The sequence below is a fragment of the Argiope bruennichi genome, chromosome X2 (genome assembly GCF_947563725.1).
Source record: "Argiope bruennichi chromosome X2, qqArgBrue1.1, whole genome shotgun sequence".
Classification (NCBI taxonomy): domain Eukaryota; kingdom Metazoa; phylum Arthropoda; class Arachnida; order Araneae; family Araneidae; genus Argiope; species Argiope bruennichi.
Genome location: NC_079163.1, coordinates 29,213,020 through 29,235,667, shown reverse-complemented (window position 1 = coordinate 29,235,667; position 22,648 = coordinate 29,213,020). Strand labels below are relative to the sequence as shown.

General features: G+C 28.8%; 1 protein-coding gene across 2 annotated transcripts in view; it reads right to left on the bottom strand.

The window, feature by feature from the left end:
* LOC129960188 (protein O-GlcNAcase-like) overlaps positions 1–2,013 on the bottom strand; it is a 56,433-nt gene extending 54,420 nt beyond the window's left edge. For both annotated transcript variants that reach the window (XM_056073406.1, XM_056073407.1), the window contains exon 1: positions 1,723–2,013. In XM_056073406.1, the coding sequence (XP_055929381.1) occupies positions 1,723–1,804 (82 nt within the window). In that variant the 5' untranslated portion in view covers positions 1,805–2,013. The remainder of the gene's footprint in view (positions 1–1,722) is intronic.
* Positions 2,014–22,648: the final 20,635 nt, after the last annotated feature.

Below are 22,648 nucleotides of genomic sequence, written 5' to 3'. Positions count from 1 at the left end.
TTTTTCTCGACAAGATAAAAATTCAGTGTTGGGAATTTAGCAAAATGACAAAGTTTTATATAATTAATCTAAATATGTTAAATCTAATTATCTCTAAATAAAATACTGAAAACAAATTATTGATCATTTTTGAACAGATGATTAGAGAAGTGCATGAAATAAAAAATAACACTATTTTCTTATTATCCCACTCAACATATGGCTAATTTTACATAAAATATTTTACCGAGATTTTACCAGTTTTCTTTTATAATTTGTTTGAATTTCTCCAATAGTAGAAATCATTAAAATACTTGCAAATGATAACATTTTTGCTTTTTTGATACAAAAAAGCTTAGCTGCATAAATTAATAAAATAAGAGATTTGTATTTACATAATTATTACTTTACATGCTTCAATTAATGTCAGTTTCGGGAACATGAAGCTAGGTAGCAAAAATTCACAAAAATGTGAATATCTATTCCAATGAAAAATTTTGATCTTTTTAAATTTTACAAAAAATACTAATCCTTTATCTTATTCTTTTATTATGAAACATGACAATATACTAACAAGACTCATAGAAAAATTAAAATCCAGATTGAAGACATTTTATAGATGTCTTTTTCTCTGCCAGATGAGCATTACAGGGTAATGACAAAGAAGCACAGTATTATATAATTAATCTAAATATATTAAACCTAATTATCTCTAGAAGAAAATACTGAATACAAATGATCAATCATTTTTGAACAGATGATTAGACAAGCGCATTAAATGAAAACACTATTTTTTTATCATCCCAAACTCAACATATGGCTAATTTTACATAAAATATTCTACTACGATTTTACCAGTTTTTTTTTATACTTTATTTGGATTTCTTCAACAGCAGAAATTACTAAAACACTTGCAAATGATAACATTTTTTTAAGGTTAAAATCCCATTTACCCTTCACAATTTTGAGTGGAACTAAATGTATCTCAATATTTATATAACATTCAATTAATATTATCAACTTGGTATTTATTTCCCTTTATCCCAAACAAGATATGAGTTAAAGATATATGCAAAATCAATTCAACAGAAATTTACAATTAAAATATGTAAAACGGAATTAAGATATAAAAAATATTTTTTTTTCTTTTTAAAAAGCTACAATTTAAACGCTCAGTTACACAAATGCTCCTTATAAAAAATTATTTTTCAGATTTTAAAACTAATTTCGAAAAACAGCTTTAAAAAAAAAAGAGTCAAGAAATATCGGCAAAAGTTTTCCACTCGAAAAAAAATATATTGATTTTTTTTTTTTAATTTTAAGCACATTTCTTTTTATTGTAACAATTAGTTTCATTATTAATGAAACTCAATAAAATAAAAAATTACTAATATACTACTACCCTTTATTATTCCTCAAATTGGAGCAACAGAAGGAGGAAAAAACAAATAATCTGACAGATGTGAAAGCAAAATATTTAATAAAGAACAAAGAATTACCAACATATAATTGATTTTAATTTTAATAATTGATAAATAAAATAATTATATACACTAATTAAAAAAATCATTCTCATTTATGTAACATTTCTAAAGCAAAGGAACTGTTTCACGACCTGTTACAATACAATTAATCAAATAAACGTATGGTAATCACAATATTATAGTTATCATTAATGATATAAATTAGTAAAATTATCATTGGTGATATAATGAAATAACATGTCTACTCATTTAGTTTTACCTTCAACAACACCACAGAGAAATTCTCTATCGTCATTTTTACAGTCAACACTAGGCACTGCCACATCGCAAACCTCCGCCATTACAGAAATTTATGTAATTTTATAAAAAGTTTGATTAAAAATTTATAGTAGAATGTTCTGTTGTGTCAATAGTTCATTCGTAATTTAATTCAATCTCAGACAAAACAAATCAAACGGTCCCACTTTTGGTAAGAACATTCGATCGCATCATCATCATCACAAGTATTCGCCGTATCTGTCATGAAAGTAAACATACAAGTTTAATATCACTGTGTTTTCATTCCGCTCACGGGATGTGGAAAGTAAAGATTGACCAATTGCGCATGCTTTTAAATTAAATTCTGGAGTCAAAAAAAAAAAAAAAACCAATAGGAAAGAGAACTTGCATTACTATTTAAATACTAATAAATATTTTTATTGTTTTTAAATAAGCTTTGTAAATAGATTTCGAACCGATGAATATGTATGCTCTAGAACGACATGCATAAACAAATATAAATTTGTAATAATGGCGTAGAGAAGAGAAACGACATGCATAAACAAATATAAATTTGTAATAATGGCGTAGAGAAGAGAAACAAATCTCCCAAGTATCTTTTATTTTCGCTACACGACTAACTTGAAACTCCACAGCATATTGGGATGAGCGATCTTTCGATCCAATTTAAAATCGTTGTTGGCATATTTCACAAAAAACTTTTCGTACAATCGGTTTCGTTGCTTTCTGAAAATGAGCTGAATTCACTATTTGCTATTTGTTTTTATTTTCCAAATGGTTAAAAAGTACAAAAGAGAAAATATCGCTTTAGCACATATTTTAAACCGAATGGGAATTTGATTTCCCTTTACGCTTGATGACAACTGCAATCAAGTAAACAATAATAAAGACATTATCTTGAACTATGCAAAGTACACGACTCATAAATCGAATCGTTGGAATAAACTAAAATGTATATAAGTATGTGCTGACATTATGGTTAGGATTGTCTCTAAAAATAGTAAGCATCAATAAGCAGTCTTTTCCATCGGTACAATTTTTTTATGTTTATTAAAGCTGATTTCTTATAGTATGAAGATGATATGACCATATTGTTCTAATGACTCATAAATAGACATGCATAATCCAAGATTTTTTTGAATAAAATATTTTTGCTATTGCTATTTTTAAATATTTGTTCCATATAACTGATATTTTAATCACACTTTGAAAGAAAAATTATTAATCAATTTTAATAATATAATTTATTACTTATATTTAATGATTAATCTATTAATGTGTGATTGACTTAATTCATCTTTCAGTGCAAAATTTTAATTTGGATTTTTTTTTCAAAATTATTTGTTTAATTTACTTATTAGTAAAGTATTTTCTGACAAGAAATAAAAAAAAATGTAATACCTTTAAAATTTTGACTTTAGTTCTATTATTTAACAAAACATGGGGCCTGCAGAATGAATGCCAGTAGTATATGATTTCACAGCAATAAAAAATTATCTTTATGAGATATTCATATTCTCAAAGGAGAAGTCATGGATATTGGAAAGTTAAGAAATCACTGATAACGAGCAACGACTTCACAGTTACAAATAGTTCCTGTGAATAGTGTAGCGATGACGAATATTTTACGAGTTGTTATTACGTAACCAATATCAAAAAGGCGCAAATACCAGTGATTAATACTTTTCAAGTAGAGATGCATAATCCAAGATTTTTTGAATAACAAATAATTTTGCTATTGCTATTTTAAAATATTTGTTCCAAATATCTGTTATTTCAATCATATTATTAATTAAAAATTATTACTTAATGTTAAATATAAAATTTATTAATTGTAATTAATACTTAATTTACTAATTTAAGTAACGTGTGATTGAATTAATTTATCTATTTCAGCTTACTTCTTACATTTGATTTTTTTTTAAACTATTTATTTAATTTCTTTATTGGAGTAAACCATTTTCTGAAAAATTTGAATTAAATATGTAACATTATTTGTTGTGAAGCATGATGCAGTTTGAAGACAGTGAAGAGACTTTTTAATCCATCGGGAAAGCATAATTATTTACAAGAAAAGACACGGACAATTCACGTCAGCCACAGCGCAGCGCAAAAGCGGAAGTGGGGAAGAAGGGCCAAAATAAATTATCCCTCGTCTTATATAACCTTAGATTTTGATAGGGAAAATATTTCTCCACAGTGCTAATATATTAATAAGATTCTGATAGGGATTTCTGACGCATGTCAATCACATGTAAGGGAAACACAGGGATCTTTTAAGAAAGAATGTGCTTACTGGACATTTTTTACCCCTTCACTCCGAGCGTGTGAAAGAATCGGCGTTTGGCCAATTCAGCAGTTTTATAAAGCTTATCTTGAATTAATTAAGTAGAGAAAGTGGAATTGGATCACAAAATAAGAGAATATTTTTAGAATGAAGTTACTATGGGCTAAATTAAGATAAAATATTGGAAATTAATTAAATTGAAATTAAAAGTTTAAAATATCGTTACATTTTTGAATTAAATATATATATCATTTCTTTAAATTCTTTACTTTAGTTCTATATTTTACCAACAGATGGCGCCAACAGTAAACGGAATATATGCAAAGTCAAGTCACAAGCAATTAAAAAGGATTTGCATGGAATAGTGCATCATCAAATGCGAATATCGGAAAGTCAAGGTTACTCTCATAAGTGGAGCGGCGACTTCACACTTTCCAGTAAAGTCACCGCTCCAATAAATTTCAGTGATATGCAATTAAATGATACGATAATTCCAATAACTGGTCCGTTCCCTTTTCAATCCATTCACAGATTTCTCCTTTCCTGTTTTGTTCGAGAGCTTCCATTGAACAGATCGTATCGATTGCTACTTTCCAGTGAAGTCACCGCTCCGGTAAATTTCAGCGATATCGTTTCGATTGTTACTTTCTATCGTGATCCAAAACCTGTAATCGAAATATCACCAGTAAGATCGTATCAAGGATTTGAATCACACCCCTATTTGAAAAGTATTGATCACTGGTATTTGTGACTTTATGATATTGGTTACGTAATAACCCCTCGTAAAATATTCGTCATCCTTATTTACGACCATAGCCATAAAGGCAACGGGCCATCGAAACGGGACTTTTCCTACGCATGTCTGAATTCTTGCTCTTTAGCTTTCATTTGACATTTAGTATCGATTGTTATTTTCTATCGTGAATCAAGAAGGACCTGTAATAGAAATATCATTAGTAAAATCATAACAAGGATTCGAATCACACCTCTCATTGAAAAGATTGATCACTTGTGTTTGTAACATTTTGATACTGCTTACATAATAACCGTTCCTTAAATATTCGTCATCCTTCCATGGGCGTTTGAACCCTTTAGCAACCTTCAGATGCAAGGATTTCATTCGTAAAATTTTTGAGAATAAACAAAATCTCCATATTTACCTTCCAAATCTAATATTTTTTACGTTTATTACATCGAATTTTGCGAATGCTGGAAGAGAGTTTCTGCAGTAAAAAATCTCAAAATGTCCATGAATCAAAACATGCCTTGTCAAGTATAGCCCCCTATATATGTAGCCACTCAACTAGTGTAGTATTATTTCCTTTAGCTTTGTTTTATTTGGCAACAGAGTTTGAAACTTAAGCTTGTTTTGGTTTTGTTTATAAGTTTGCAGAGAATGATTTGGTAGAATAAAGAAAATGAATGGACAAAATGGTGAACATTTATTATCGTATCAGACATGCCTGAAACATTTGTGGTCGTGATACATCCTTGCTCATGCATGCTTCTATGAAATGCATGTATTAATACTCAGTTACTGCGCATACCGCATTACGCTGGGTATATCAGAGAGCCGTGCGCAGATAAGCAATAAAACAAATTACAGACATTTTGACTAACCACGGTATCGGAAGTATCCCTACGTTTTGAAGCTGTATTAATTATAAACTTTATTTTCTAGAAGTTTTACTTTTAAAAAATTGAAATTTTCCCTCCCTACTTTTCAGACGCAAACCCACATTTGGGTAAACAAGTTATTGGAAGCAAAGATGTCAAATGAGATGAACAGTGAAGTTGTACCTCCAGAAAGTAATGTTCATAAAATGCAAACTAAACTTGGTAACTTAACATATGAATTGAATACTGCTTATCGGTTAACCGAAGAAATGAAAGCTCTCATTACACTCTATCACAAAAAATGGCCCAAAGAAAATGATGACCCTGTGAAAATTGAAAAAAATTGGCAAAAAGTAAGATCAGAATTGAAAAAGAGGAGACTCAAAGAAAAAACCAATTCATTCACAGATGGAGAAAAGCATAAAAAAAACCTTGTTATTGATGTTGCTTCTCGATTGGAGCCAGATAAACTTGAACTATACTTTATTACTACAGTAGCATTAATTTTATATGATCATCCAGAAGGTGTGAATCTGGATGGCATTTATTCCTGTGCAAATAAATCTTTTAAATATGCTTGTTTAGCAGATATAAAAAATGTGTTGATGAAATATCCTCAATTTTTTGAAGAATCCTTGCCAACTGAGACTGCACACATACACAAAAAAATGAGACTTGTATAAGTATCGACCAGAAAACTTTGACAGAATTACTTAATGAGTTATAAATATATGTTGAAAATTATTTAGTGGTTCATCTAAAATTTTCAAAAATGTTTTAGTAATTTAAAACGTTTTATTTTTGTTTGTTTGACAATAACAGTTTGAAATCAGATCTAGATAAGTTTCAGTTTATTTTACATTGAATTGATGAACAGTTACTAAAATATCTATCTATAAGACTACCATTTTCAGTTTAAACAGTAAATATTTGTTTCAATTCAATTGAACTGATAGATATCTTTCGTGGATGAAGTAATTGAAGATGAACAACTTTAATTTTATGAATATGAACTTCTTTTTAAAATCGGATCATGTACGGGGGAAAAAAAAACAATATTGTCTTATTTTTAGAGCTAGAGAATTTACAAGCACTGATTCAAAGCTTTTTGCAAGTATATACATATATATATATATTCTATTTGTACTGTGACTGTAGGCATCGTTACAAATGTACTGTTCTCGCTGCTTTTGTAATGTTTCTTTTGCAGTACTTTTAGTTATATCAACACAATTCCTGAACAATCCAGTTTGATGTATCAATTCAATTCCATCTTTATTTTCATTCTATGTGAATGCAGCTATTGCTCTGAACTAAGTATATTGTGAATTTTGTTGTATCTGAAGAAATGTTCCTGAAAAAAAAATAATTGGATTTACTAAGGAAAGGTAAATATATTTTACCTATACTTGCTGACAAAAATGTTCTTTCATAGTTAAATTATTATTTACAATGTCTGATTCGAATTTTGAATCTTTCAGTTTGCTGCTAGTATGTATTTGATATTTTTCAACAAATTTGAATTTCCTACTTTTTTAAAATTCTGGTCTTTAGGTGAAATGCCTATTTCTGTAAAATTTCCCTTTCATTTCTAAATACTAATTTAATTACATGTGTTATAGTATTTTACTAAAACGAGTTAAGTGTTATTGAGAAGCTATAAAATTCCATATATGATTTAATTATAATAAAATAAATATTAAAACTTGTTCTCTTGCAATATGTTTTAAAATTTATATTTAGCTGAGTAAATATCATTTTATTATTTTGTTGTTCAATGCATTTTTTTCTGAAAAAAGGAAGAATCCTGTTCAGAAGAATCTGGTTTTCTATGGGATTTGTCAGAAATATAGCTTCAACATGATGGGCCTTCAAAATACTCATTCTTTCAGTAATGTCCTTTACTGGAAAATATTATAGAAATAATTTTATTAGAAAGATGCCCATGTAGGCACTCCAGAATCACAAGATTTAATTCTTTCAATTGCTTTCTTTGGAATTTCTTTAAAAAATAAAATCTAGAGAAAAGAATTCACAAGTTGAGGGGATATAATTAATAGGATTTTCATTGGATATATATCGTATTTACAGTTTAACTTAATGTTCCAGACGAAAAATGTATTTCATGGTTATCTTATTATATTGCAGCCACTTTGAGCAAATATTATATTAAAGTTATTTTTTTCATTAAAATTTTCAAAATTGTTGGTTATAACCATATTTTATACATTTCATTTTGTAATGAAATGAGGTTGCTCTTTTTATAATGTTTATTATGCAAACTGTATTATATTAAATCTTTTTTTTTTTTTTTTTTTTTTTTTTAGTATCGGCAGTGTATCTGTTTTGCAATAATCAGTAGAATCTTTTAAATAAAAAGTTATCATATTTTTAATTTGGTCTATTTTCAGTTTTGAAAATCTGGCAATTTCTACCTGAAATAAATTTAATCACAATAATTTATTCTAAGCATTTACTGAGTTAAGTACTATAAAAAATGGTATAATTATTTTTATTGCTTGTGTTGGGATGTGATTTTTTTTTAACTGTTTATAAATAAAAGAGTTGACTGTATAAAATTTGGACACTTTTTTTTCAGAAGTTCCTTACAACATAAAAAAAAATCTCTAATTATTATTATTATTTCAATTGGAAGTGTATGTCACTCTTTAATGGTTTAGAAATTTGCATTTGGTCCATATTTAGAGTGGACGCCCAGTATATTTATATCATTGTTATCAAGAATTTGCTCAGATCACTCGCAGAATCTAATAATTGTATCAATTTGAAAAAGAATGCAAATTTAGCCGTCTAAACCTAAATTTTGAAATAGTCTTTCATTCAGATTTGGAAAGGCCGTAAAAGTCGCTTAACAGGTACAAAATATATCAAATGTTAGTTTTTCAAATTCAGTTACATCATTGGTTCATTATTATTGTTATTTGCCTAAGAATTTCAAACAAGTTGCAAAATTCATTTTTATATTATTTATAGCTTTAATTGTGTATGGTTTAATGATTAATTAACTGTATACAATTAAAGCTATTATGTAATATAAAAATGATTAATATAAATGATTTAATATTAAAAAAGATTGTTAAATGATTTAATTTTTTTTGTATGTTTTGAAATGACTTATGAATTGAATATCCTATTGTGCATCAAATTGCTGTTTTAATTCAAAATATTATACTTGTCTTAAGTTCTTTTAGTTCTGAATAAGAAGAAAAGTTGTAATTATTTATGTTTATGTACAATATTGTTTTTTAATTATGTTGCTTTACAAACCAATTTATCACCTCAAATAAGGTTTATTAAAAAATATAGAAGTTAGGAAAAATTCTTACAGGGTTCTTTTTGTTAATGACTTTAATTGTTAGTGAACAAATGCCAGTTTATAATATGTAATTAAAATTTGATAAACAACTGTCTCAATGTGAGTTTCTTTTACATATAATTAATTAATGCTTTAATTTCTTTTAAGTTTGCACTGTTTCAATCGTGATAAAATTTTCCAGGTGATAATAGGATTAAAAAATTCCCCTCTCAAAAAAGATTGCAAGTGGAAGGACTTTTTAGAGGGCCTGATAAAATATTTGTAAAACAAAATGCTTTCATATAAAATGTAGTAATTTAAAAAAAACTCTTAATTTCCCAAATTAGAAAGAGGAGAGGGGGCAAATGTAATATTATCCATTTTAAATTTTTTGATAATGCATGTCAACATTTTCATTTTGGATTTTCAATGATGTTATAGAATTATAGATAAGCGATAATTTTTTAATGTCATTGTGTGCCTGTAGTGGTTCCGAAAATCTTTTGTTGTTGTTTAAAATGTAATTTATATCAAAGGGACATTTTTACGTAATTTCATAGAATAAATGGGGCTATTAAGCTGAACAAGCCATATGTAATTACGAGAGAATTATGAAATAACTATTTATCTTATCATTGCTTATGATGATCAATAATATGACTTTAACTGGATATTCTGATGTCAATAGCATTAAAAAAAAAATTTTGACAATTAATGATTAGTAAAAGCAACCTACAGAATAATTATCTCTGTAAGAATCTCTTGTTGATAATTCATAAATTAATACAGGTATTTTTGAATAAAAAACATGTAATAAAGAAAACTCATAATATATTTTTAATATATAATTTGTTGTTGTTTAATATATAATTGTATAAAAAATACTTTCTCATCAAAATGTTACTGATATAAATGAGTTACATTTTATGTGAACTGACTATTTTAACTGAATTTGTAGTAACTATGAATGATTTAGTTTTAATTTAGAAATATAATAATTAGATGCATGGGTGATATAAGGCAAGCAAATTAAATAGGTGATATGTTTTAATTTTTATGGAGTTTTACAGAATTTGATATCATATTTTCATTAAATTGTTATTTATTTATTTATTATTATTACTGATTAAGTTACCATAATTACACAGCATCTCACTTCTAGTGACTTTATTTATAAGATAATTAATAAATCCTTTTTCTCGTTAAAATATAAGCTGCTATGCATAAGTTTTCAATTTGAAGCTGTTTTAAATTATTCTAATAATTTTAACATGAATGCAAGAAGTACTAGCACATAATGAACTGTTTTCTGATTATGCTACTTATGGTAGCATGCCTTCAGCAATTAATAGTTATCAGTAGAATTACTACCAAAACTGAATACAGATATTTGTGTGTGTTTAATTTTTTTTTTTTTTTTGTTGTCATTATTAAATGCTGTATTGATTAATTATTTTTTTCTTAAATCCACATATAAAAAGTGTTTTTGCTGTTTGTTGCAGTATTTAAAGGATTGTTAAAGAAAAAAAGAAATAAACACTGAAAATGGGAATTAACTAAAATTGCTAAATTATTACATATTTGATAAAAGGAAGGTAGTGGATGGAATTAGTGCAATCTTGATACTTAAATAAAAATGCATTTTTTTTTTTTTTCCTTTAATAAAAACAGAAGAATACATATGGTTTTCATTACAGTATGTTATATGTTTTTCTTGTAAAGTCTCAACAAGTAATTGAAAATTATGAAATGCATTGCATTACTTTGAATGTATTTTAATCTGAAATATTTAAAAATGAATTCTTTTAATACCAATATTACTGAATGCTGTGTATATCTTTAGGAATCTTATGTATTGTACAATTGTGATAAGCTGGAATTGATAACCGTTACACTGTTTTTTTTTTTTTTTTTTTTTGTTGTTTTTTTTCCTTTGAACTTAAGATATACCCTGTTAGAATTGCTATACTAGGTAAGAGAGATGTTTTAGTAACCTCACTAAATATGTTTTGAATCAAAAGAATTTTCAACTTGTGTTGATATACTAAGCAGTGAAATGCATTTTTAGCATTTCAAGAAACTGAATTTGAAAAAAGTGTTTTACTACAATTAAACACAAAATAGAAAAACTGATTTATATCAGGTATATATGTGATTTTGCTTACATTTCTATTAATTTTAGGTAAAATATCATAAGGAATAATAATTTCTTAAAATTGTGTTGAAATTATTGAAATTAAAAATAATGAAACTGTTTAAAAAAAGCTTCAAAACAAAGATTACAATTAGAAGTAATGTATTAAATGTATTTGACAGATGTTTTAAAACACTTGTTCTGTTGACAAAAGTTACTGGATTTTATAATTTTCTGTTTCAAAAATTGTATTTATTTTATATTTGTGGTTTTTGGATTTCTCTTCCTCTCTCTCTATAAAATAATAGCCAATCAAGAGGTGTCTTTCTAAGACCAAGTGTTACACATTTATTGGCTTTAATGAAATTTTATCCTTCAAAGTTAAATGTTTTAATCTTTTTCCATTCCAGCTCCTGACCCTCCATAATTTAAAAATTCCTGAATGCCATGTCATCTCGTTGGCAGTATATTTCATGAAAATAGTTATGAAAGTGACTTTTTTTAGGCAATGTAAGTTTTATTGTGAACTTGCATTATTGTTTGTTCTTTGAATATTAAAAATAGAAACTCATTTAATTTTAATTATTGAACAATGATCTTTTAAATGATTATTATGAAATTAGATTCCCCTGAATTTATAAAACTGAAAGTTTCCATGTGTTAACCATGAGTGCAATTTGTATATCCTGTTCAAAAGAAAGTGCATGCTTGTATATCGTCATTTCTTACTTATATTAAGGTAAATTTTGTTATATATTTGCACATCTCTGTTTACATTTATTACATTATATATTTACATATCTCTATTATTGCATCGAAATTTTGTCACGGTATTTCTTATCTATACGAACATACATTAGATATTTCATTAAATTTAATTTTAATAATTGTAATGATAATTATTTAATAATAAATATTTGTATTAATAAGGAAAATATCTGTATTTGTTACATTTTGATTTTTGTTGTAATGTATGCTTTACTTTTTTTCTTTTAAATAAATTAAATTTATCAGTGGTTTTTAGGTTTATATTTCAAATATGAATTTATTCTTTAGCCCATTTTCCAAGTAACAATCTGTTTTGGCCCATGATAGCTCATTTTTTTCAAAACTAAATTGCATATATAAATTAAACATGAACTCTTGGACTGTATCACCATTGCTTTTTTTTAACACTCACTGGGACACACTAAAGGGTTACATCATTTGGCCACTTGATAGCGCTACAAAAATTAGTAGGCAGAGTGTTATGCTGGCTTACTGGCCCCAACATTCCATTTCTCTTGAAATATCATTTCAAAATCTCATGAAAATTACACAGATAAACACATAACACATTGTTTAATTAAACAATCCAAATATTCAACAATTACCTTTCACGGAAGAATACAAAATATATTACACACTTAAAATAAAATTGAACATTCTATACAAAACAATTCTGAAAAGAAAAGATGCGAGATATTTCAATATATACGATGAACAATTTTGAATATGCTTTGTATACCATTTTAAATACTAAATAAATTACACCAGATATATATTGATGTTATTCACATAGTAATGATAAATTTTTGAATTTTTTTTTTTCATTCTTTGTGAAGTTTTTACAAATACTACTCTGTCTTTGCTGTCTGATCCATAAATTAAATCTTGTTTTCTTCTAATTGTCCACTGGCAAGGGGGAAGATTATCATCTTTGAAAAGAACCATAGAATCTTTTGAATCATTTTGTTTCTCAAACTGCCATTTGTGTTTAGTTTGCAAATTATTTAAGTAATCTAACTACCATTAAGTATCTAACTACCATTTTTTCCAAATTATTTGAACCATTTTGCACAATCTTTGCCATTGAGAAGAAAGGTTATCTTTTCTATCTGAATAAGCTGTATCAGGTATACTATTTATGAGACGGCTGATTAGAAAATGGCCTGAGGTCAAAATTTCAATGTTTGAATCAGATGGCATAGTGTCAGCGGAAAACTGTTTTGAATAACTTCAGGTTGAATAATAATAGTCAAAAACTGCCCAATTGTTAAACACGCATTACCTATAAGTCTCTTTAAATGGTGTTTGAAAGATTTAACACCCACCTCCCACAAGCCACCGAAATTAGGTGACCTTCGTAGAATAATTTTCCACATCATTTGTTTCGTTGTTAAATAATTAGCTAGTGACTCAGGAGGTCTACAATCATATTTGAAAAGCGTTTTAAGTCTGAATTGGCCTCTTTGAAATTAGTTGCATTATCAGGACAGATAGAGGAACTAGCACCTCTTCTGCTAAAAAAGCATTTTAAAGTGGCAATCATTGTATCTGCATTTAAGTCAGTGGCTATTTCCAAGTGGATTGCTTTAGAAGCAAAGCAAATGAAAACAGCCACATAACATTTTTGATAATTACCTTTCTTCTGACCCTTGTATTTAATATAGAAGGATCCACAAAAATCTATCACAACATAGGTAAATTGATAACTAGATTTAACTTTATTAGTTGGGAGATTTTCTATAATTTGGGTTACGATTCTAGGTTTGTTTTTAACACAAGTGACACAATCATGAATAATTTTTCTAGTTGTATTTCTGCCAGATAAAAGCCAATGTTCCTGTCTTACCAAATACAACTATGTTTGCGTACCGACTGAAAGTGTTGCATAATTAAAAAAGTTAATTTGTGCTTGTGTGTTGAATTTTATGAATATATTTTTTAAAGTAATTATTACTCTTAGATAAGTTAAGATTTTGAAGCTTACTAATAAAATTATTACATTTTTTCTTATGCAATGATTCTTATTACAATTGAGACTGATGTTTTTAGTTTGCTCAGAGGAAAGAACATGAAACTCAAATTTGTATATATTGAATAAATTATATTTATAATTTCAAATTATGAAATATAAAAGGTATAGATACTATTTTTTAATTGATTCAACTTATGAATCAGTTATTTCATTTTAATTTGTAGTAATCTTTAAAGGACAAACAAACAAAATGACACCTTCATAATTGTTATTTACACATTACAAAAAAACATAGATAAAATACATAGGATAGTTATTTGAAAAAATATGATAAAATGGATATTTCAATGCACTAACCTATTAAAAAAAACTCAAACATTCATCAACATTTGTTTTTTAGACACAATGAATATAAACATAGCATGACAAGAATGTCAAAGTAAATGATGAAATCAGTTTTATTCAACAGAAACATCCTAGATACTAAACAACAGGTTTTTTTAATCACTAATAAAAACATAATGTTGAGCAATATACTTTTAAAGCAGAACATTTCTGAAATGTATTTTATGTATTTTAAAATACTAAAGTTACATTGATAAAAATTACATTGAATGAATATCGTAAAATAAAACAAAAACATGCAATAGAGTAAATTTAATAAACAAGAATTAGGTCATGATATATAAGTTAAATAGGATATAAAGAGGAGTTGGAAAAACACTTTTATACTTTTACAGAGTTTTATGATTCAAAATCGATATGTTAAAGAAATAGAAAAGAAAAAAAAAGTGAAACATTCATGTAGTAATGAAGTTGGAAATAAAAAATATATAATAAATGCTGCTTTGGAAATTGATTTTCAATGAAAAGACCTGTATTTTTTAAAACAGAAATCACTGAGGTGTACAATGGTATAGCAAGATATTATTGATAATTATTAATTTCAGTTTAAATGCAAGAAACTAATGACATTTCATTTTTAACAATAGAAACAGTTGCTTGACATAAATTCACCTTCAATCCACCAGAAAGCAGCAAATGTATTTGGAAAACTAGTAATAAGGCTTTCTGGAGCAATTCATGTTTCTCTTTTGTTATTATACATGATTACCTAGCAATAACTAAATAATATGAATTACTAAAAGATAAAGAAAACTAGGATTCATAATAAAAAAAGTAAAACCTCATAATGCATTTTATTATAATACCAAAAACTAAAAGTCGAATACAAAAATTATTTGTTGTTAATTAATGGTCTTTGAAAGTTGCACAACATGCAATAAAAAAAAATACTGAATTGACATTATAAACATTTATAAGGCAGAGACCCTGCAAAATATTTGTACATTTTAATTCTTGAAATAGTTCTTTCTACTGTAACCCTTACACTGGATACCTTGGAGTTATCATTTTTTTTCAAGAATATTAAACTAAATAGACCTTTAAAAATTTAGGATATTTCAATTTATATCCTATTATTTGTAGTTGTTCAATTTGGAAACCTTTATCTGCCATCACATCATTCGGTTCTAATACATCCATCAGATAGCTTTTAATAAAATGTTCCTTGTCGGATATGCTACTACAGTATAATGGCTGATGACTCCTGAAGGCATGATATCTTTTAAAGTATACGACTATCATATCTTTTTTCCTCACCAAGACAACTGGAGATAACCATGGACTTTCTGATGGTTGAATGATGTCTCTTTCTAACTAGAGATGCATAATCCACGATTTTTTTGAATAACAAATAATTTTGCTATTGTTATTTTTAAATATCTGTTATTTCAATCATATTATTAATTAAAAATTATTACTTAATATTAAATATAAAATTTATTAATTGTAATTAATACTTAATTTACTAATTTAAGTAACGTGTGATTGAATTAATTTATCTATTTCAGCTTACTTCTTACATTTGATTTTTTTTCAAAACTATTTATTTAATTTCTTTATTGGAGTAAACCATTTTCTGAAAAATTTGAATTAAATATATATATTATTTCTTTAAATTCTTTACTTTAGTTCTATATTTTACCAACAGATGGCGCCAACATTAAACGGAATATATGCAAAGTCAAGTCACAAGCAATTAAAAAGGATTTGCATGGAATAGTGCATCATCAAATGCGAATATCGGAAAGTCAAGGTTACTCTCATAAGTGGAGCGGCGACTTCACACTTTCCAGTAAAGTCACCGCTCCAATAAATTTCAGTGATATGCAATTAAATGATACGATAATTCCAATAACTGGTCCGTTCCCTTTTCAATCCATTCACAGATTTCTCCTTTAATGTTTTGTTCGAGAGCTTCCATTGAACAGATCGTATCGATTGCTACTTTCCAGTGAAGTCACCGCTCCGGTAAATTTCAGCGACATCGTTTCGATTGTTACTTTCTATCGTGATCCAGAACCTGTAATCGAAATATCACCAGTAAGATCGTATCAAGGATTTGAATCACACCCCTATTTGAAAAGTATTGATCACTGGTATTTGTGACTTTATGATATTGGTTACGTAATAACCGCTCGTAAAATATTCGTCATCCCTATTTCTAACATTTTGGTCACCTCCTCACTGATAATGCGGTGTTCAGATGGGGACACTCTGTTAGGGATGACGAATATTTTCAGAGCGGTTATTACATCTTTGTGGCAATCGGGGGATTTTTGTCACTAGCGGCCTCACCCCCAAGGAAGGTCGCACCGCCTAATTTTCCTAATTTCTCCGGCTTGGAGATTGACTGGATCTCCTATATGGCGTCGGAGATCTATAACGGCGTGTCGGCGATCGCCCTCGTGATGGGCTGGGCGACAAACTTCGGGCTGATGGTCGGCTGTATTCGTCGACATAGCGTCCCTCATTCGATGCAGGACGGCCGAAATCTCTCCTATTAGCCCTATTTGCGTCAAAAATAGCTTGCGATTTCGGCAGTATCGAACGACATGTCCAGGGTGGCCACAATGGAAACAGACAGGTCTTCTATCAGGGGTGCGCCAGATATCTGTCTTCCTCTGTGGTTGCTGTGCTATGGGCGTAGGTCGTCTGGCAACGGCAGCGTAGGAAGGTTGGTGTCTTGGTTTGACCTTTGTCCACTCTGGTGTTGTCTGTGACAAAGGAGCCAAAGCATTTTCCATTTCCTCTCGAACAATGGCTTGGTCTTGGAGTTCGGGATCGATTACCCGGAGATATGAGGCGTTGGACCTCCTCTCGCACTATTTGCCGTACTAGTGATATCAGATCCAGTTGTTGGTCAATTGCAGCCATCGGTACGACATTTGGGAGAGCCTTTCAAATTTCCTACCCCTTATCCTCTTTTGCAGCATCTCTTCGATTTTAACGAAGTCCTCTGTAGTGGTTATTCCTTTCGTCAGTAGTGCCTGGTAAACATCTTCAGCGACTCTTTTCATCAGGTGAGACATTTTCTCTTCTTCTGATATATCTGGTTTGACTTGATGGCATAATCCCAACACGCTTTGGATGTACGACTGCGTGCTTTCGCCAGATCTTTGAGCTCTATGCTTTAGCTCATCTTCTGCCTTCTTTACATAGTGCTGTGTTTCCCCAAATGCCTCTTTTAACTTTGATTTGAAAACATCCCAGGAAGTCAATTTATCTTCATTAATTTCGAACCATTGCTTCGCTATGCCGTCCAGGAAGAAGAACACATTTTCGAGACAAGTCTTGTCATACCATTTGTTCAATTTTGATACTCTGTCATATTCCTTAAGCCATTTGTTTGGGTCTTGTCCCACGTCTCCTTTAAATACAGATGGATTCATATATTGGGCTGTACTGGTGTCAGAATGACACCAGTACAGTTCCGGTTCCACAGGCATTTTCCTTCTCTTTCTGGGTGGTGGATTATAAAGTCCAAATTCTGAGTCAAGGCCTTTAAGGCGATTGATTCTTCGTAAATCTGTTTCTACGCTGACTGGAATCGTAACCGGCACCTCTATCAAAGAATGTCACGTAGGTACTTTAGTGTGGAACTCAATGACACACCAGAAGTAGAGCTAAACCAATTTATTAACTCAACTCAGAATACCGTGACTCAGAGATCTTCTGCTTTTATGCTAGCAGGGAAAGTTCCAGAATACTTTTCTGGAGACAGTAAGAAAAGTCCAGAGCACTTATCTGGTAAACAAAAGAAAGGTACAGAATCTCCAGGAACACGAAATAAAGGGGAACATAAATCAAGGAAAAATATTTACACATTTTTTAATCTTATTTGTGTCTAGCGGAATTCGAACTCACGATTTCTTGATTACAAGACCAGTGTGATGACCATTCGGCTGTGGAGAGTCGATTGCTTTTTTTCAATGCGGCAATATAATTTTTTTGGCACCTTAACTCGTAAACTGCAAATCATTCTACAGACGATCGCTGACCACTTTTACGTCTATCGAACGATGCCACGCACGAGTTCATAGCGTCGATAGGAATAAAGATATAACAGCGAGTGAAAAAATACAAACTACTGAAATTTCGAGCTAGAATTACCAAATGCATCACGGTGATGACCTTTGACGAGATGTGCGTTTCTGTCAAATATCGTCGAGAGATACGAGCTGTTAAGCATCGAAAAATATTTAAATTTGCACCGAGATTCCAGCAACTCGTAAACTACAAATGACCCCGCTAACGATGGATATACGCTTTGCGCATCGAGATCTCTCGAACAATACCGAGCACGAGTTGCTAGGATCGATAGAAACCGAGATATAACAACAGGTGAAAAAATACAAATTGTGAGCGAATGTGTGAGCTTCATCTTCATATGAGCTAGAAGGCAGACTTCTGCCCTTGGGTGCTCAGGGGTCTTTAACCTCAGAAGCTACTGCAACCCCTTTCCGTGGTAACGCGGACAAGACATCATCATCAACAACGATGGATATAGGTTTTGCGCATCGAGATCTCTCGAACGATATCAAACACGAGTTGGTTAGGATAGATAGAAATAGAGAAGTAACATCGGGTGAGAAAATACAAAATTTTTCAAATTTCGAGCTTCAGGCATCAAAGTTGAAAGGATTGTAACCCACGACGAGATGAAAGTTCCTGTCATCGCTATATCATTGATAGTTTGGGAGCTGTTAAGCATCGAAAAAGATTTATTCACAATTTCTACACCTACAAAAAATTCGATTAGGGTTGGACGAAATAAAGAACTGCAGCTCTTGACAAAAGAAATAAATTTCATTCTCATTCAACTATTGGCAAAAAATATTTTCATGACCCAAATGAAATAAAGAACTACAGCTCTTGGCAAAATAACGATCAAGAGCTTCATAATTTGGGGCGGAGATATCGATATATATATATATATATATATATATATATATATATATATATATATATATATATATATATATATATATATATATAGTGTGTGTGTGTGTGTGTTTGTAATTATCATTCTAATCTAAACTCTAAAATTTTCAAAAATCTAATTTTCTCACAATTTAACACGATCAAAAGGGTTTGCAATAACAGAAATTCCTATATTGAAGCATCAAATAACCTCATTAAAAATTTAACTAATAATGAATTTCCCAGAAACTACTGCAATATCAATTTTTTAATCAAACAGAGAATGATTTGGGATTAATCCTTTACCTAAAATAAAAATAGACCTTTCGTTACATATTAGATAATTCAATAGATGACGCTGAGACCCTCCAATTATATTTTACCTTGAATGCGTTAGCTTGGAAGTTTAGAGCGCGGGTAAACACAACGGGTAAGCTTAAAAAAAATTCTTTTGCCTGCTGCTGGTATGTGCTTTCCTTTTTGTTTACATAACTGGTTTGAGTGTTATTATATGGTTATTTTATGTTATTGTATTTTTGCTTATTAGTGGACGTATTCTTCTAATTTATTTTTTCGTGTTTTTCTTTTCCGTTAAAATGGTATATCTCTTAGGCCTAATTTCAGGGGATTTTCGGGTCACGAGGAATCGATAATTTGGACTGTTTAGTCTGTATTCCTTTACAGACAAAATCCCTTTTTTTGAATCCCTGCTTGAGAGTGACCCTTGAGAAAGTCTTCAGGCCGGATTCTTTATTATTTGGTTTGATTGTGATTTTTTCCTATGAACTTAAATATATCTATATATATTGGATATTTACTACTTAACATTGGAAAAAACGATTTACTTTTTAATAATAAAAATAATGTTTACAAGGAATACTGTGTGATTAAATTCTTGGATATTTACTTCGAATATCTAAAATTACCCAAAATTATACATAATAATAATATATTTTTTCCTCTTGCAGATAAAACTACTGTATCAATAGCGTTTAGTTACACTTCAACTTTAAAGAAAAGAATTTGTAATTATAATTACTATAGCAAAAATTTAGATAAAATAAATAAAACAGATTGTTACTGTAAAAAAGAAAAATATAAAGATTTTATAGATATTGATAAAGGTCATATTATTACAGGTAATTTAAAAATTATTGAATCCAACTCTTTAAGAGATTTGATGGGAAGAGGAACAAAATTTAGATTAAGAGAAAAAATAAACCATAACAAAATTTTGATTTCTATTGGTAATGATTTGGATGTTTTTATTGCCAAATTATCTAGAAAATACCATTGGCCTGCGGAAGGTTTCGGGGAATGGAAAGTGAGAATTTTAAAGGAAATTAAAATAAAAATGAATACTGATTTTGACAGATCTAAAGAACGTGGGATTTATTTTAGTAAAACATTAAAAAACGAAATAAAAAATTTAAAAGAAAAATTTGTTATTACAGTAATAGATAAATCAGCAAATAATTTCTGTTTAATTTGTAAATATTATTATAAAGAACTTTTAATTAATGAATATAACTCTAACGCAACTTATATGTTAAAGAACACCGGAAAAAAGGAATTAGATAAAAGAATGCTAGCTTTCGCAAAAAAAAAAAAAAAAACCAAAACTAAGACTTGCTCTCTTAACTATCCTTATTTATTCCCAACAGTTAAATTTCATAAAAATCCATTAAAATTCAGATTCGTAACCTGTAGCACTGGCAGTTATAATTACTATACGGGTAAACATTTCTTTAAATACTTAAAAATTATCCTGGACAAAATAAAAAATGAAGACAACTTTATTATTTCTAGTAACAAAGAAGTATTGGATTTTCTTAAAGATAACAACATTAATAAACTTAATACTTTTGATTTCGAAAATTTATACACTAATCTACCTCATGAAAAATTAATAAAGGTCTGCACTTTTATATATGACGAATATTTAAATGAAAATATCATTCCTAAAAATAACTGGCTTGAGTTATGTAATTTTAATATTACTGAAAATTACGTGTTTAATGGTATTAATTTTTATAAACAAGTCAAGGGCATTCCAATGGGAACAGCTTTCTCAAGTGCTTTAGCTAATATTTTCCTGCATTACTATGAGAAAAAATAATTAAATATAATTTAATAAACGGGTGGAGATATATTGATGACCTACTTTTGATTAACTTCGACAATACTAATATTATTACTAATTGCTATCCAAACGATTTAATTCTAAAAGATACAAATAAAAATCAACTTGAGGCTACCTTTCTGGATTTAAAAATCGAAATTGTTAATGATAAAACAATAGTTGGTATATACGATAAAAGGGATGATTTCAACTTTAAAATAACAAAACTATGTAACTACCATTCCAATCTAAACTCTAAAATTTTCAAAAATCTAATTTTCTCACAAGTTAACAGGATCAAAAGGGTTTGCAATAATAAAAATTCTTATATTGAAGCATCAAACATCCTCCTTAAAAATTTAATTAAAAATGAATTTCCTAGAAATTACTGTCATGTCAATTTTTTAATTAAGCAAGGTTTGGTTTGGGATTAATCCTTTGGCTTAAATAAAAATAGAACTTTCCTTGCATATTGGATCACTCAATAGATGGCGCTGGGAGCCTACCTCTGTTTACATAATTTACCGTTAATTTTTTAAAAACAGGGAATCACAATCGATAGTTTAAAGTTTCCTTGACTGTTGATGGTATGTACTGGCCTTTTCGTTTTTAATTTTTAATTTTAGTGCTATTTTTTGTTTTTATTGTTATTTTTGTTATTGTATTTTTACTTTGTTGTGGTTAATTTCTTCTAATTTGTTGTTTTATATTTCCTTTCTGTTAAAACGGTATATCTCTTGAGCATAATTTCAGGGGATTTTCGGGTCACGAGGAATCATTATTAGACAATGTCTGTATTTCCTCACAGAAAAAATCCCTTTCTTTGAATCCCTGCCTGAGGGTGACCCTTGAAAAAGTCTTCAGGCCTGATTCTTTTTTTATATTTTTTTAATAATTTTTTTGGTTTAATTTTTTTTTATTTTTTGCTTTTCCTATTAACTTGATTCTAATACTTTTGTGTATATATATGTATATATATATATATATATATATATATATATATATATATATATATATATATATATATATATATATATTGTTAAATATCAAACAAAAATCTTGTTAATATCGCCATTTCAGATGATAGTGGGCCAATTGTGGCACCCATTCTTCTGTAGAGATTCTGTTTTTTCTTCTTTATGTATTCTTGTTCGTCTCGTTGCGTGGTTGGCGTTCTATGGTGAGCGTTCAGTCATGAATAGTATGGAACTGTTAATTAAATATTGTTAATTACAAATTAGTTTCATCATTTAAAAAACGAACCAGCACTCGTCGAAACTTTACAGAAAAAGTAATGCATACAGTCCATTTAGTAATCTACATTTAATATTCTACACACACACACACACACACACACACACACAC